The sequence below is a fragment of the Oncorhynchus keta genome, chromosome 17, assembly GCF_023373465.1.
Source record: "Oncorhynchus keta strain PuntledgeMale-10-30-2019 chromosome 17, Oket_V2, whole genome shotgun sequence".
NCBI lineage: Eukaryota > Metazoa > Chordata > Actinopteri > Salmoniformes > Salmonidae > Oncorhynchus > Oncorhynchus keta.
This window is the reverse complement of record NC_068437.1, coordinates 10,533,509-10,551,801: the sequence shown is the minus strand read 5'-3', so window position 1 is coordinate 10,551,801 and position 18,293 is coordinate 10,533,509. Positions and strand designations below refer to the sequence as shown.

Sequence of the window (18,293 nt, the reverse complement as noted above, 5' to 3'; positions counted from 1 at the left end):
AATGTTTAAAAAAAAACTGATTGTTTTAATATTCAGAGACTTGATAAAGCGCTAAAATTCAGCATTTTGACATTCTTCTGTGCACTCCCTGTGACATCCTTGAAGATTTAAACCCACTTAACCCCAAGATGTATCCAAGGTTTCACCATCATTGTAAAGCCTTTGTTATTTTATTGCTTTCATTAGAAGACATTTTAACGGAAACCCTGTCGCGTGAACTGAACTCTCGTTTTAATATGGTGAAACTGAGTCAATACATGTTAGAGTCACCTTTGGCAGCGATTACAGCTGTGAGTCTTTCTGGGTAAGTCTCCGGCTTTGCACACCTGGATTGTACAATATTTGCACATTATTATTTTGGTTGTGGATCACAATTTATTTCAAGTCTTGCCATAGATTTTCAAGCTGATTTAAGTCAAAACTGTAACTAGGCCACTCGGGAACATTACATGTTGTCTTGGTAAGCAACTCCAGTGTATATTTGGCCTTGTGTTTTAAGTTATTGTTCTGCTGAAAGGTGAATGTCTCCCAGTGTCTGTTGGAATGCAAACTGAACCAGGTTTTCCTCTAGGATGTTGCCTGTGATTAGCTCTATTCTGTTTATTGTTATTCCTCGCCCATTACAAGCATACCCATAACATGATACAGATTGAAAATATGAAGAGTGGCACTAAGTGATGTGCTGTGTTAGCCCCAAACATAACGCTTTGTCTTCAGGACAATCATTTTTGGCATATTTGTTGGCAGGTTTACTTTTGTGCCTTATTGCAAACAGAATGCATGTTTTGGAATATGTTTTATTCTGTACAGGCTTCCTTTTCACTCTGTCATTTAGGTTAGTATTGTGTAGTCACTACAATGTTGTTGATGCATCCTATCACAGCCATTCAATTCTGTAACTGTTTTAAAAGTCACCATTGACCATTGAGCGGTTTCCTTCCTCTCATGCTACTGAGTTAGGAAGGACACCTGTGTCTTTGTAGTGACTGGGTGTATTGGTACACCATCCAAAAAGTAATTCATAACTTCACCAAGCACAAAGGGATATTTAATGTCTGCTTTTGTATTTTTGCCCATCTACCAATAAGTGCCCTTCTCTGCGGGGCATCTTTGTGGTTTCATCTGTGTTTGAAATTAACTGCTCAACTAAGGGACCTTACAGATTTTTTAAAATTATACCTTTATTTAACTAGGCAAGTCAGTTAAGAACTAATTCTTATTTTCAATGACGGTCTAGGAACAGTGGGATAATTGCCTTGTTCAGGGGCAGAACGATAGATTTGTATCTTGTCAGCTCAGGGATTCGATCTTGCAACCTTTCGGTTACTTGTCCAACGCACTAACCACTAGGCTACCTGCCCAGTGGTTAGATAGATGAGGTAGTCATTCAAAAATCATGTTACACACTATTATTGCACACAGTGAGTCCATGCAACTTATGTGACTTGTTAATATAAGCACATTTGTACTCCTGAACTTATTTAAGCTTACCATAACCAAAGGGGTTGAATACTTATTGACTCAAGACGTTTCAGATTTTAATTTTTAATTAATTTGTAAAAAAATTCTAAAAACATAGTTCCACTTTGACATTATAGGGCCACATCTCAATTTAATCCATTTTAAATTCAGGCTGTAACACAAAATGTGGGGGTGGGGGGGATCAAGGGGTGTGAATACTTTCTGAAGGCACTGTAGCCCCCCCACAAACACACATTTGATGAAAGTTTACTATGGGGCTGTAAACCGATAAAGGGGTGACTGGGTCTGTAGAAGGTAACTCTGTGCTGGCCCCGCTGGTTGATAGTAGTGCTTCGCCCGGCCACACTCAGTCTCACACTCGGCCTAAATGAGAGCGCCTGCTGCCATGGCAACAGTGGGTCACTCTGGGGCTTGTCAGATGAGCCCGCCGTGGGGCATGTTTGGGAGCTGTATGATCTTGTCCCTGCTTAGGCTATATCAACACTAAGTACTGCTGCCTGGCAGCGAGGCAGACAGGCTTGGGCGACACACAGACACAGAACACACACACACACAGAACACACACACACACAGGGTTGTGACAGTCATGAAAAAAAACTGTAAAAGAACAGTTTTGCATTGTATAAATTAATGTGAATATATTTTGGAAGCTAAACATACACCATATTGGAGAGCACACAATATAAGGGGTATAATGTCACCAAGATGTTGTCTGTATCATGTACGCTTCAAGGATCATCAGGTCTTACAGGAGGCATGTATAGGTCTAAAAAGGCCCTAAAAATTTTAAATTGCATTTTTTATTTGTATTGTTTGTGATACAAATGTAAATTGAATATAAAACACCTTCCTCCCATAGCATTTTATATATGTTAGAATTGCCAGAACAATTTGAAATACCAAAAATATTTTCCGCTACTGCTGGCTTAGAATTGCCGTCACAAGGTGTGGGCATTGCGAGGTGGAACACTTCGCTACAGGTATGTGCTTTGGAAACCAAAATTCATGTTTTGGCAGTGCCTGTATGATGTCATTGATGCGAGACTTGACCTGGTTGTTTTGGCTAGGCTTTTGATGAACCCTTTGATATTTTTGGTTCAACTACAATCATACCCATTTGTTTAGGCGTTAATTACGTTGGGTTATTTTGAATGAGCCATGGTAAAACTTGGTTGTTTTGGCTGTGTTATGACTGCCTGTTTAGGTTGTGGTATGGTAGTGTACAGATTTGCTTAGGAGAGAGATTGTATCATTTATTTTTACCGTTAGATGACTAGACATACCTGATTGTTTGGCTTTTGCTGGGATGAGGACGCTGGGATGGTAAGGGAGTGGTTCCTGGTGACTGCTGCCCCCGTCGACGACCTCCGGGGCTGAGAGCGACCCGCGAGTTGACCCGTCACCTTCACGGGTGGACTGCTGCCATCAGCCACGCCCTCTGTCTCGTCGAGCAGCACGGCATCCCAGGGGTCCCCTCCAGCTGGTCCTCCCACCACCATTACTGTACCGCGCGATGCCAGGGAGGAGCTCTCCTCACCCTCAGCTTTGCGCTTGTTGAGTGGGTCCAGGTCCAGCCACTCGAAGCGGCTGAAAGCAGGGGATTCCACGGCAGGTTGCGGTGGGTTGGGCGCCAGGGACGCGACGCTGGTCGACGAAGAATCCAGGTCAGTGCTGGCCGACCTGCCGTTCTTCAAGTATTCCGAGGTACTGTGGATCTTGTCGAAGAGCTTGGCCATCTCCAGGGTGACGGTGGGCTGCTGGAACACCATGGCCCCGGGCTGCTGGATGGGAGTAAAGGCCATGAATGAGGTCTGCGGGCCGGGCAGGCCTATGTAGGGCGGCATGGCCGGTGAAAAGCCATTGTGGAAGGAGAAGTTTTCGGGGTTAGGGAACGGAGCAGAAGGGAACATGGGAGCCTGCTGGTGGGTGGGTGTGGACATGCCCGAACTGGAGGGGGTGGAGAGCATGGAGGGCGTCCACTGGCCACTGTGGAAGGGCGAGGGGCTGCAGGTGGCGTGGCCCCCCGGGTAAGAAGCGCTGAGGTTGAACCCCAGCAGCAAGGAGGGCCGCGAGGCCTTGCTGCTGTTGGCCCCGAAGCTGTCGTCCAGCAGGAGCTTCTCTAGCTCCTGGTTGGTCAGCTTGTCGACGTCAATGTCCCGGAACTTGTCCTTCTCTACCTGCTTCTTGGCCTCGGGGAAGACGATGAGATCCTTCTCCGGTCGGTTGCTGGAGGAAGGAGTAGGCCTGGGAGCGGCGGCGGGATGAAGTTTGTTTTGTGAGGAAGCAGAAGAGGAGGTGGAAGACGAGGTCGCCGGGAGCGTCTGTCTCTTCTCCATTTGTAGTTTCGCTAAGGCCTCCGCCTCCATTTGAAGGGCCTCCTCCTTACCCACAACCCCCTTTGGCTGGGCCACATCCAGCTTGAACCCATTACCACTGGATATCTGGGCCATGGTGTCAACTGGAGGGTGCCATGTACACAGCGTTTGTAGTTCAGCTTATGGTGTCAACAGGTCAGACGGAGTTCTGCTTCTTCAAACACCTGGAAAAGGATGGGAAAAGACCGCAAGTCACAATACAGACATCACCAGGAACATTGCACAACCATGAAGTGGTCTGACAGGCATTTGTTCTGCATTTAGTGAGCGATGTCCATAGCTAATGGAAACGTCTGCACGACTAAAAACTAGCTGATACTAATGCATTTATACTGTTCCCTATAGAATTACAGCTAGGCTGTTTCAAATCTATTACCAAGATATATTTGTGTTTTAAACACACTGGACCTTTGACTATGGCTTGTACAAAAATCCAAGCAAAAGACCAACCGACATCCTGAAGTATCACCGTCCTTCAACATGGGGTAGGGAGGGGGCAATTCCACAGTAACAGAGTGACGCTGAGACTCACTTTTTCACTTTCAAATGTATGCCAAGCAAAGAAAATGACAAAGTTTAACAAACCACACACGTTAAGGGCTGACCCCATTTTGTCGACTCGTTTATTGTTTGGTCATTAAGCTGTTGGTCGACCGAGATTGAGATTTCTTTAGTAGAGCAGTCGCAATCCTTATTTTTTTTCTTATGGTGCACAATACAATTGTCTGATTCGTGCCAGTCTCTTTGGACTAATCCATCGCAGAGGCCAGGGAGAAGGCACAGTCCATCACTCTAAGACATTTGATACCGACATTGTATACAGTGCATTTGTTAACGTATTCAGACCCCTTCCCTTTCCCCACATTGTGTTACGTTACAGCCTTATTCTAAAACAGATTCCATTTAAAAAAATGTTCCTCAGCAATCTACACACAATACCCCATAATTACAAAGTTACGTACGTTTTTGCAAATGTATAAACAAATACCTTATTTACATAAGTATTTGCACCCTTTGGTGTGAGACTCGAAATTGAGCTCAGGTACATCCTGTTTCCATTGATATTCCTTGAGATGTTTCTACAACTTGGAGTTCACCTGTTGTAAATTCAATTGATTGGACATGATTTGGAAAGGCACATTAGAGAGTCGAGTTTGAGAAACAGACCCCTCAACTGGCAGCTTCATTAAATAGTACACGCAAAACATCAGTCACAACGTCAACAGTGAAGAGGCGACTCCGGGATGCTGGCCTTCTAGGCAGAGTTGCAAAGAAAAAGCCATCTCTCAGACTGGCCAATAAAAATAAACTATTAAGATGGGGAAAAGAACACAGACACTGGACAGAGGAAGATTGGAAAAAAGTGTTTTTGACAGACAAATCTAAGATTGGATGTGTTCAGATCACAAAGAGGAACATTCGTGAGACGCAGAAAAAATGAAAAGATGCTGGAGGAGTGATTGATGCTATCTGTCAAGCATGGTGGAGGCAATGTGATGGTCTGGGGGTGCTTTGGTGGTACATTTTGGACAGGTAAAAGGGATCTTGAAGAAGGAAGGCTATCACTCATTTTGCAACGCCATGCCATACCCTGTGGACGGCGCTTAATTGGAGACAATTTCCTCCTACAACAGGACAATGACTCAAAGCACAGCTCCAAACTATGCCATAACTATTTAGGGAAGAAGCAGTCAGTTGGTATTCTGTCTATTATGGAGTGGCCATCAGTCACCGGATCTCAACCCTATTGAGCTGTTGTGGGAGCAGCTTGACCATATGGTACGTAATTAGTGCCCATCAAGCCAATCCAACTTGTGGGAGGTGCTTCAGGAATCATGGGGTGAAATCTCTTCTGATTACTTCAACAAATTGACAACTAGAATGCCAAAGGTCTGCAAGGCTGTAATTTCTGCAAATGGAAGATTCTTTGAGAAAAGCAAAGTTTGAAGGACACAATTATTTCAATTAAAATCATTATTTATAACCTTGTCAACGTCTTGACTATATTTTCTATTAATTTTGCAACTCATTTCATGTATGTTTTCATGGAAAACAAGGACCTTTCTAAGTGACCCCAAACTTTTGAACGATATGTATGTAGTATGTATGCATGTATGTATGTGATGCACCAACATTAAATTCTTGGCCGATACCGATATCCTATATTTTCCTTGCCAAAAAGAAACGATACCGATAACAGATATTTAAAATTTGAAGCATTCTAGTACAGTTAAATAGTTACATACACACACACACGTACGCAGCGGATTAATGCACTGCATCTCAGTGCAAGAGGCGTCACTACATACCCTGGTTCAAATCCAGGCTGAATAACATCCGGCTGTGATTGGGAGTTTGTTCTTAACGGACTCACCAAGTTAAATAAAAGGTTACACACACACCAAAAAGTTATTTTGTTGGCATTTACGTATGTCCCTATTACCAGTAAAACATAATCAACACATTTCTTTCACTTACTTGCTGTGCTGTTTCGTTGTTAATTTGTTCAGTTGTTTCATTCTCAAACATGATTTCTGTGGAATGCCGTTTGGGTCTTTGCTTGTCAAAAAAGATATCTGTTTCAGTAGGTATAGCTAGATGTCATCTAAAATAACCCTAATTTATAAGACAGTTCTTATTTCATGAATGGTGGTCGGACCCATCTATGACACTAGCCACAATAAGGATTAGCCACAATAGTGGACTTTGCAGTTGGCCTTCAAAATAAAAGTATATATATATATATATAATTATATAATTTGCATCACTGTCAATGACATTGTTTTATTTTGCCTAATCCTTATTGTGGCTAGCTTAACAACACATAACTCGGTTCAGTCGAGCCTCACTAGCCAGATGAAGCTAGCTGGCTGCTTATAACATTAGCTTTAGGCAACAGGGTTAAGTAGCTGGCTAGCGATTTATTTTCATGAACTGAAATTTCAATTGGCGAACAACAAGTGGCAACCTAGCTGATATTTTCTCAACAAGGATTCCTAAATCATTGCTAAGAATAATGAAAATGACCGTTTCTACTGGTCATTGTTTTCAGGCTGGTTGTATTTGTGCTAGCTAGCTACCAAGCTAAAGCTAGCAACCTCAGAAGTTGCAGTCTAACAAATTATGCTTTATTACCAACTCGGTACTGTAAACACATTGTTCGTGGCCGGTGTTTGCTTGCAGACTATTTTGTACAGCTTTGACAGTGCTACTGTATCTTTTTTGACATGCAAAGACCCAAACGGCGTTCCATAGTATATATATATGTCTGTAATTACTGTAGTTCAACATCTGACAAATAGTGCACTTGGTAGTGTGTACCGGTGCTCAACCAGTCGGCGAAAGCCAACATCACCCACGACAGAGAACGGTTGATTGTCAAGGGCATTGAATTCTATTATCTTGGCTTTAAATGGATTTTGCTGAAATCTTCTTACTCTTTCAAATGACTGCTCGACCCACACAGCAGACATTGTGCGGGCTAGGTTAGGAATGCTGTGAGGTACGTGTAGCACAAAATGTTATGCGGCGTTAGTACGTCATGTACCTACGTTATATAAACTCAACAAAAAAAGAAATTTCCCTTTTTCAGGACCCTGTCTTTCAAAGATAATTCGTAAAAATCCAAATAACAGATCTTCATTGTAAAGGCTTTATACACTGTTTCCCATGCTTGTTCAATGAACATGCACCTGTGGAACAGCTTACAGACGGTAGGCAATTAAGGTCACAGTTATGAAAACTTAGGACACTAAAGAGGCCTTTCTACTGACTCTGAAAAACACCAAAAGAAAGTTGCCCAGGGTCCCTGCTCATATGCGTGAGCGTGCCTTAGGCATGCTGTGAGGCATGAGGACTGCAGATGTGGCCAGGGCAATAAATTGCAATGTCCGTACTGCGAGATGCCTAAGACAGCGCTACAGGGAGACAGGATGGAGAGCTGATAGTCCTTGCAGCGGCAGACCACGTGTAACAACACCTGCACAGGATCGGTACATCTGAACATCACACCTGTGGGACAGGTACAGGATGGCAACAACAATTGCCCGAGTTACACCAGGAACGCACAATCCCTCCAACATTGCTCAGACTGTCCACAATAGGCTGAGAGAGGCTGGACTGAGGGCTTGTAGGCCTATTGTAAGGTAGGTTGTCACCAGACATAACTGGCAACAACGTCACCTATGAGCACAAACCCACCGTCGCTGGACCAAACAGGACTGGCATAAAGTACTCTTCACTAATGAGTCGCGGTTTTGTCTCACCAGGGGTGATAGTTGGATTCGCGTTTATCGTCGAAGGAATGAGCGTTACACCGAGGCCTGTACTCTGGAGCGGGATCGATTTGGAGGTGGAGGGTCCATCATGGTCTGGTCGGCAGGTAGCCTAGTCGTTAGCGCGTTGGACTAGTAACCGAAGGTTGCAAGATCGAATCTCCGAGCTATGTATATATATATATTTATTTGACAGATTTTTACATTGTCACCTCAGGGATTTGATCTTGCATAAATGTATAAAATATGTATAAAACACATACATAAAAAATGTATGGGGGATTGGAAATGATGCAGACAATTACAATGAAGGAAGCCACAATCTATCTGCCATATTAAAGCTGATCTACACACATTTTTTTATTTATTATTAATAATAATGAAGGGGGGGACAAGATGGCCTGCTGTGGTGGAATAGAGTGCGTGTGGGGGTTTGTAGGGGAGAAGGTGGTTAAAGGTAAGGGGTGTAAAGTTTTGAACCATTTGAAGCTTATGGAGGGAGCTCAAGTTGATGCCGGAGAGTAGTGTATTGCAGTAGTCAAGACGGGTAGAGATGAACGCATGTATGAGGGTTTCAGCAGCAGGACAGGAGAGGGAAGACCTGACTTTGGCAATGGTGCGGAGATGGAATTATGAGGATTTGACAGTCTGTCTTATGTGTTGGTCAAAAGGGAATGTGGAGTCCAGGATGACTCCAAAGCTGTGTGCATGGAGGGAGGGAGAGACAGTGAGGGTGAAGTTTCTAGTTTTGGTGAGGGTGGATTTGGTGCCTATGAGGAGGAGTTCCGTTTTATCACTGTTGAGCTTGAGTAAGTTTGGTTGCATCCATGTTTTTATTACAGAGAGGCAGGATTCAATATGGGTCAGAGGTGGGTTGAGGAGGGATTTGGTGCCGAGGTATATCCGGGTGTCATCGGCATAGCAGTGGAAGTCAAGGTTGAAGTGACGGAGGATCTGACCAAGGGGGAGGATGTAGATGATGAAGAGTAAGAGACCCAGCACAGAGCCTTGGGGGACAACCTGTACAATTGCAGCTGAGGTGTGGCCATTGAAAGAGATGTAGGGGGTCCAGTTGGTGAGGTATGATTGTAGCCAGGAGAGGGCGGTGCCCTCATCACCCAGACCCTCAAGGCTGGTGAGGAGGATCTGATGGCTCACTATGTCAAAAGCAGCACTCAGGTCAAGAAGAATCAATATGTTGTACAGTACTGAACGAATACTCTCTTTCTTTACTGCAACTGTGGTTTGTGACTATAATTTCCCATTGTGGCCAATTCAATTGCAGTCATTCTGTTACTGATTTTTTTGGCCACTCATTGATTTCGGAAAAGAAAAGGGAAAGGGGGATACCTAGTCAGCACAACTGAATGCATTCAACTGAAATGCGTCTTCCGCATTTAACCCAACCCCTCAATCAGAGGAGCGGGGGGCTGCCTTAATCATAATTCATAAACAAATTGTTGTTAGCAGCAACAATTCTATGACTAATAGGGTTGGGCAATATTTGGGGAGACCTCTTGTACAATATGCTACTCTAAATATTGCGATAACTGATATAGGCCTAACCATTTTGCGTTTTCAAGTCTTGCCATAGAATTTTTACTTAAATCATATTGAAAGTCTAACTCGGACACTCAGGAACATTCAATGTCATCTTGGTCAGCAGCTCCAGTGTATACTTGGTCCTGTGTTTTAGGTTATTGTCCTGCTGAAAAGTGACCGTCTCCCAATCTCTGTTGGAAAGCAGATATTTATTTTTTTATCCTAAAGTTATTTATCCCTAGTCCTTGCCAATGACAAGCAAACCCATAACATGATGCAGCCACCACCATGATTGAAAATATGAAGAGTGGTACTCAGTGATGTGCTGGATTTTTTTGTGCCTTGCTGCAAACAGGATGCATGTTTCGAATATTTTTTTTCTATACAGGCTTCCTTCTTTTCACTCTGTCAATTAGGTTAGTATTGTGGATTAGCTACAATGTTGTTGATCCATCCTCAGTTTTCTATCACAGTCATTAAACTCTGTAACTGGTTTAAAGTCACCATTGTCCTCATGGTGAAATCCATGAGTGGTTCCTTCCTCTCCTGCAACTGAGTTAGAAAGGACACCTGTATCTTTGCTGTTGAAATTAGTTGGCAGGCGCCTTCACTTCAACATTATTGTGTATTGGTGTTTCTAATACCTTTTAAGACTATCTGTGTGACCAGAAATCAAAGCCTTTGCTTATTCCACATTTTTAGGGTGGGAAGTGGTTGAAAAACATATCATGCCTTTATTTCTCAAAAATATACACTATTAGCATTCATTTGACACCAAATTTGATATGATCCTATAAATATCACGTTTCTGCTAATGGGTCCTTTTACATGGAAATGACCAGCGACAGCAGGGAGGAAAAGGAAAATAATTTAAATCTATTTGAGTCATGCTGCCTCAGAAATCCATGACAACCCCACTTACAAAATTATGCAGTCAGGGTAAAGGGGAGTCCATAAAAGGCCTGTTAAAGTTTATTGTGCCTGGCTTGCACAAGGACTGTCACATGGGTTGTACACTACAGAACAATGTGTTTCGAAATAAGAACATCCTATGTGTTGTCAGAAACCGGCAACACGTGTGTGCATTTACCAAATTCTTCAAACAACATAGAATCTAAAAAAAAAAAAAACTAATTCTTATCACTACCCAGTCCCTCAGTCAGATACTCTCTATCAGGCGACACAGGCCTCTCCTGAGTTTCCCTCACACCTCCCATTGTGGTGTAGGTTAGCTGTGCCTGGGCTCTCTCTAGCTAGCCTAGCACTAATGTTTGTGAGGAATTTGGCATGTAAGGCAGCCAGGCGGGTCTCTCACTCCCTCTCTGTAGCATTGTGTACTCTATGGCCCAAGGGTGTCTTATCAGCTGTGCTAATATCAGAGCCTGGGCAGAGATTCCGGTGGTGGAAAACCAACGGCAGCATCGCTCAAACATTTGTCTAGCAGCGTAGTGAAGCCAAATTCTGCCAGACGTCAACTGAGTTTGACCTGGGTAAAGGAAAGAGGTAGGCAGACTGTGGTGGTATTGGATTCATTTTTTGGATTCTTCATCATCATGTAACTCTGCCTCATATTTGCAGAGTGTCAAGTTTTGACCTCAGTCTTCCCTTCAAACAGTAGCTTAAACCCTACTCTGAGTAGATGCAGTGGACTATGGCGTCTGTAAATGTTATAGGCTAGGCTACATATAGTGAGGGATCAGGCCTATATACATTTTTCATCTTGAAGCTTTGGACTACCCATCCCATTCAAATGAAGGGCCATTGAAGAATAAATGTAGGCCGAACGCCATTTAAATGTGTGGACATGACTCACCAATAGAGTTCAAAACTTAATGTACCCAAATGTCTCTTACATTTAGCCTACATATTAGCCTACATATTACAATGAGTGGCTACTGGAAGACTGGCTAAACCTTCAGCCACTAAACCTAATCACCAGAACAAAGGGTCCTGACCTGAGATGCCATCATGTTTTAGAAGCCCTTAAAAGGCAGTGGGTAAATGAAAAGAAAAAGTTGGAGAAAAGGAATAGAAATAGCTCAAAGTAAAACAAAAACAAGATATATACCCATGGTGCTGTAAACCATTTTTGGACAAATTCCCTAACGACTTCAAAACGGATCTGAGAACATTGTTAGTTTCCCCTCAAAAGTAGTTTGGGCTAAAAAGACAGGCGATACTGGGAGCTAGCGACTACCATTCTCCTCCAGTGGAAATGTCTGCTTGACTGGAATAATTTAAGGATGCAGGGGTCAGTTTGGAACTTTCAGAGATAATTTGTTCACTGGATTGAGTAGAATGGTCTCTTTACAAATTGCCTAATAAAAATGCAAGTAGCAGGCCGCCACTACCAATCTGAAGCAGACATACCGGGTAGCGGATCAAGGTACAAAATAACATCTTTAAGACAGGACTAAGTAACCAAGTCATGCTTATAGCTTTTATAGATTCAGTTTGTACAACAATGGCCAATGACTGGGACAAAATCTCAAATGCTGATCTTCCTGCTGCTTTGGGTCGAACAGAGAGCGTGTACAGAACATATGGCTCAGTCGGTAGAGCAAGGTCCTTGAAATGCCAGGATTGTGGGTTCGATTCCAGGGGCCACCCACACACTTTGGATAAAGGTGTCTGCTATATTATTAACATCTAGCCTATAAAAAGAAACGGGCAAGACTTTATAGTGTCCATGCTTGACAGTAGAGTCCCAATAACCTAAACACAACTATGTCAAATTTTGTCCATGTAAATGAGATTTGAAGTTAAAGTAGGAAACAAAGTGGCAATTGATGATAGGCTAACTCCCCAATCAAAATGTCAGGTCATAACCTCAGTACAATACCGGTATATGCACGTTCATGCTCATGGTTAGCAGTTGCAAAATCTCACAGACACAGATCCAGCCTTTCCCTCTGGGAGTGGGAAAATAGATACCACCCACTCAAAAGTCTTTCGCAGTCTAAAAAAGTATTTTCATGTTTTTGGGAAGCTCACCCCCTGATCAGCAGCAGCCATGACGACAACTTAGCAGGATGCAACGGGCACAGAACACTACACTACAGACTGAGAAGTTTACGTAATGTGCACTGGGGAAGGTGCAAAATAACTTAATCAACTTCTAATTTGATGTTGAAAAGGCTTTAGATTTGCGACTTGATTGAGACAAACATTGACACTTCATTCTGATGGCACAAATTCATTCTCTGACAGTCAGGGCTACAGATCGCATATTTATCTTAACTATCCACATACGGGCCTACATTGGGGTAAGTGTATACCACCAGCGATTTAAAAAAAAAAATAAGGCACACCAGACTCGAGCTGAATTCCCTTTGAAGCCTACTAGCTCTCAATATAATTCCTCTGCCACAAATAATTTCCCTGCTGTGACTTTGATGTACACACATGTAAATTGAAGACTCATCAGATACATTTTTTGAAAGTTGACTAACTAGCTAGAACTGATGAGTGAATAAAAGTATTGTCAACAGTTTGGCTTCAGTGGATAAGTTCATATATATATATTTCAACGTCGACACGCGTGGCATAACTACGTGCCATTTGTCTTGGAATAATTTGTTTATGTTCGATGATCAGAACTTTGCGCATCACTGGTTCTATCATTTAAAGCACTCAGTGACCTGCCAACAAAGTGAAACACAAGAAGAAACGCAGGATTTTGAGTACGAGCAAGGCTCGAATACCTTACGGATATCTGCCAATAGCTCTCGGTAATCTTAACTTTTACATACATATATTTCCGGTAAATAAATAGAATTTCTCACCTTTGAGCGGTACGATGTTTGTAATCATTTTCCTGCAGCTGCAATTGTTTTCCATCCATCCACCCGCTCGCGCAGATAAACGTCAGTTCCTGTTGAAGTAGTTTGATCACATTTCACCAAAATCATTTAAAATTATGAAACAGCGTCACCATGTGGCATAAAATACACGAAAAATAATAAGGCAGGAAAAATCTCTGGACAATGTTGATGAAGTTATCTACATCTCTGCATATATTTTTAATTTATTTATGCATGATATTGGTGTCACTGTCGTCAAGTTCCCAAACAATATGAATAGCGATTTTATTTTGTATGTTCCATTTGTAGTCCGTTTTCTTTTTTATTGATAGCTTGAGCGCAATGAGAAATAACAAACAGAATGCCAGGTAGGTTATTCAAATAACATAACTAGCAATAGTTGTGTCACCTCAAGAAAATCTCTCTCTATCTCTCACACACAGGCTGTGCATTGCCATCTTAGCACAGAGTTTATAAACGTTTAGTGCTACCCGAGATCGTTGGGATCTCAAATACAGGCTACAACTGAGACGAATGATACAGTTGTTTGGACCACTTCCCAATTCAGCATCTCTTTTGACGTGTTCGTGCGGATCACTTTTGTCAAGATGTTCACCGCTTCTAAAGGTTTGTTGCATTATGGGGATATTGTCTGTGATCAAAGACCATGAAGTTTTGACTGTAGTTTGACTGTAGTCGTCTGCAAGTTTCTGCAGTTTCTACCTACAGTGTGGGAGGATCTATTGTCAACCAATCATTAGGGAGTTTTTGTTTAACCCACGCGAACGTGACCAAAAATGTGACTGAAACATGAACCAACTTTGCCGCATGGCAAGTATGCAGTGGATATGTACAACAACAAAAAAAAATTCACCTTTATTTAACCAGGTTGGCCAGTTGAGAACAAGTTCTCATTTACCACTGCGACCTGGCCAAGATAAAGCAAAGCAGTGTGACACAAACAACACAGAGTTACACATGGGATAAACAAATGTACAGTCAATAACACAATAGAAACATCTATATACAGTGTGTGCAAATGTAGTAAGATTAGGGAGGTAAGGCAATAAATAGGCCATAGTGGCAAAATAATTACAATTTAGAAATTAAACACTGAAGTGATAGATGTGCAGAAGATGAATGTGCAAGTAGAGATACTGGGGTGCAAAGGACATCATCATTGATGTATACAGAGAAAACAGTTGGCCCAAGAATTTAACCCTGTGGCACCCCAATAGAGACTGCCAGAGGCCCGGACAACAGGCCCTCCGATTTGACACACTGAACTCTATCTGAGAAGTAGTTGGTGAACCAGGCGAGGCAGTCATTTGATAAACCAAGGCTATTGAGACTGCTGATAAGAATGCATTGATTGATAGAGTCGAAAGCCTTGGCCAGGTCGATGAAGACGGCTGCACAGTCTTGTCTTTTTTCGATGGCAGTTATGATATCGTTTAAGACCGTGAGCGTGACTGAGGTGCACCCATGACCTGCTCGGAAACCAGATTGCATAGCAGAGAAGGTACGGTGAGATTCGGCAGCTTTCCAATCTTTAGGGATCTCAGATCATTTTAGAAAGAGAGGGTCCAGATTATCTAGCCCAGCTGATTTGTAGGGGTCCAGATTTTACATCTCTTTAAGAACATCAGCTATCTGGATTTGGGTGAAGGAGAAATGGGGGAGGCTTTGGCAAGTTGCTGTGGGGGGTGCAGAGCTGTTGACCGGGGTAGGGGTAGCCAGGTGAGAAAGCATGGCCAGCCGTAGAAAAATGCTTTTTGAAATGATCGATTATCGTAGATTTATCAGTGGTGACAGTGTTTCCTAGCCTCAGTGCAGTGGGCAGCTGGGAGGAGGTGCTCTTATTCTCCATGGACTTTACAGTGTCCCAAAACTTTTTGTGCTACATGATGCACATTTCTGTTTGAAAAAGCTAACCTTAGCTTTCCTAACTGACTGTGTATATTGGTTGCTAACTTCCCTGAAAAGTTGCATATCACGGGGGCTATTCGATGCTAATGCAGTATGCCACAGGATGTTTTTGTGCTGGTCAAAGGCAGTCAAGTCTGGAGTGGACCAAAGGCTATATCTGTTCTTAGTTCTACATTTTTTGAACGGGGCATGCTTATTTAAGATGGTGAGGAAAACACTTTTAAAGAATAACCAGGCATCCTCTACTGAAGGGATGAGGTCAATATCCTTCCAGGATACCCGGGCCAGGTCGATTAGAAAGGCATGCTCGCTGAAGTGTTTTGGGGAGTGTTTAACAGTGATGAGGGGTGGTCGTTTGACCGCGGACCCATTACGGACACAGTAAATGAGGCAGTGATCGCTGAGATCCAGGTTGAAGACAGCAGAGGTGTATTTAGAGGGCAGGTTGGTCAGGATGATAACTATGAGGGTGCCCGTGTTTACAGATTTAGGGTTATACCTGATAGGTTCCTTGATAATTTGGGTGAGATTGAGGGCATCTAGCTTAGATTGTAGGACGGGGTGTTAAGCATATCCCAGTTTAGGTCACCTAACTGTACAAACTCTGATGATAAATGGGGGAAATTAATTCACTTATGGTGTCCAGGGCACAGCTAGGGGCTGAGGGGGGTCTATAACAAGCGGCAACGGTGAGAGACTTGTTTCTGGAAATGTGGATGTTTAAAAGTAGAAGCTCGAACTGTTTGGGTACAGACCTGGATAGCATGACAGAACTCTGCAGGCTATCTCTGCAGTAGATTGCAACCCCGCTTCTTTTGGCAGTTCTATCTCGGCGGAAAATGTTGTTGTTGGGGATGGAAATTTCCCAATTTTTGGTGGCTATCCTAAGACTAGCTTCAGACACGGCTAGGACATCAGGGTTGTCGGAGTGTGCTGAAGCAGTGAATAAAACAAACTTAGGGGGGAGGCTTCTGATGTTAACATGCATGAAACCAAGGCTTTTACGGTTACAGTAGTCAACAAATGATAGTGCCTGGGGAATAGGAGTGGAACTGGGGGCTACATGGCCTGGGTTAACCTCTACATCACCAGAGGAACAGAGGAGTAGGATAAGGTTACGGCTAAAGGCTATATGAACTGGCTGTCTAGTGCGTTGTGGACAGAGAATAAAAGGAGCAGATTTCTGGGCATGGTAGAATAGATTCAGGGCATAATGTACAGACAATGGTATGGTAAGATGTGAGTGACGATGAGAGAGGTTTTGTCTCTGTAGGCACCAATTAAGGTCTCCGCATGTGTGTGGGGTGGGACAAAAGAGCTATCTAAGGGATTTTGAGCGGGACTGAGGGTCACGTTTGCATGGGGCAAACAAATAAAGTCTAATGATTGGTTGACAATAGAGCCTCCCACAACGCAGGTGATGGCTGCATGAGGAAGTTGGCGAAGAGCAACTGCAGAAACTTTCAGTCGTCTGCAGTAAAAACTTACTCACCTTTGTATTTGATTGCAATATTCACGCAGTCTTTTTTATGTATTATTATTTAGAAAACAATATTGTCACATACACTGGATAGGTGCAGTGAAATGTGTTGTTTTACTAGGCTAATATATGGAATAGTTTTAAGATGGTCATACCTTGGATCGTTAAGCTATTAGATTTAGAATTTTAGGACCCCTTTATGTATAAAGAAAGTGATAAAATATTGAATTTGGCCTTTACTACTACAGCCCACAGGAACACATTGAATAACACATTCATGAATGGCCAAAAAATGACAGTCAAAAAATAAATCATAAGGAAAAAGGTTTCTGTCCTGTGTCTAGGAGATATAAGAAAGCTCAGGAAATATTTACGTTTTTTGGACACATATTTAACCCCATATTTACCCTCATACTTCAATCTATTTGATAATAGTCTGGGTATCCATTTGATTAGATGTTCAGGAATCTTATGGCTTGGTGGTAGAAGCTGTCTAGAAGCCTCTAGGAACTAGACTTATGGTACCGCTGACTGTGCGGTAGCAGAGAGAACCATCTATGACTAGGGTGGCTGGAGTTTTTGACAATTTTTAGGGCCTTCCTCTGACATCGCCTGGTATAGAGGTCCTGGCAGGAAGCTTGGCCCCAGTGATGTACTGGGGCATACGCACTACCCTTTGTAGTAACTTGCGATTGGAGGCCAAGCAGTTGCCATACCAGGCAGGGATGCAACCAGTCAGGATGCTCTCAATGGTGCAGCTTTAGAACCTTTTTTGGATCTGAGGACCCATGTCAAATCTTTTCAGTCTCCTGAGGGGCAATAGGTTTTGGCATGCCCTCTTCTCGACTGTCTTGGTGTGCTTGGACCGTGTTAGTTTGTTGGTGATGTGGACACCAAGGGACTTGAATCTCTCAACCTGCTCCACTACAGCCCCGTCGATGAGAATGGGGGTGTGCTCGGTCCTCCTTTTCCTGTAGTCCACAATTATCTCCTTTGTCTTAAATCACATTGAGGGAGAGGTTGAGTCCCGTGACACTTGTGGGGGTTGTACCTCAAAACGGAGAACACTATCACGTTGGTAACAATAATTCGGGAGACAGGTGCAGGAATGTGTAATAATTTTATTACGCCCCAAATTACGGTGTGCCGTGTAAGGGCACGAAGACCAAACAAACACGTACACAAAACACAGGGTTGAAACCCAAACAAAAGAGCGAGGAGTACCTCAAATAAAAACACACACGCACAATGATCAACACCCGGGACGAGACCCGTAATCATCTGCTCAATCCACAAGAGCACGAAAGCCCAAAACACACAGCACAGGTACTCACACGCACCAACGGACATTGTAACAATATTTGACCCCCAATGGAAACCAAAGGGCACATATATACAAATAATAATC

At 43.0% G+C, this 18,293-nt stretch overlaps 1 protein-coding gene across 1 annotated transcript in view; it reads right to left on the bottom strand.

The window, feature by feature from the left end:
* LOC118396414 (phosphatidylinositol 4-phosphate 3-kinase C2 domain-containing subunit alpha) overlaps positions 1–13,569 on the bottom strand; it is a 52,686-nt gene extending 39,117 nt beyond the window's left edge. Inside the window, exons 1-2 of the mRNA XM_035790595.2 lie at positions 13,459–13,569; positions 2,766–4,021 (exon numbers count right to left, since the gene is read on the bottom strand). Of these exons, the coding sequence (XP_035646488.1) occupies positions 2,766–3,932 (1,167 nt within the window). The 5' untranslated portion in view covers positions 3,933–4,021; positions 13,459–13,569. The remainder of the gene's footprint in view (positions 1–2,765; positions 4,022–13,458) is intronic.
* Positions 13,570–18,293: the final 4,724 nt, after the last annotated feature.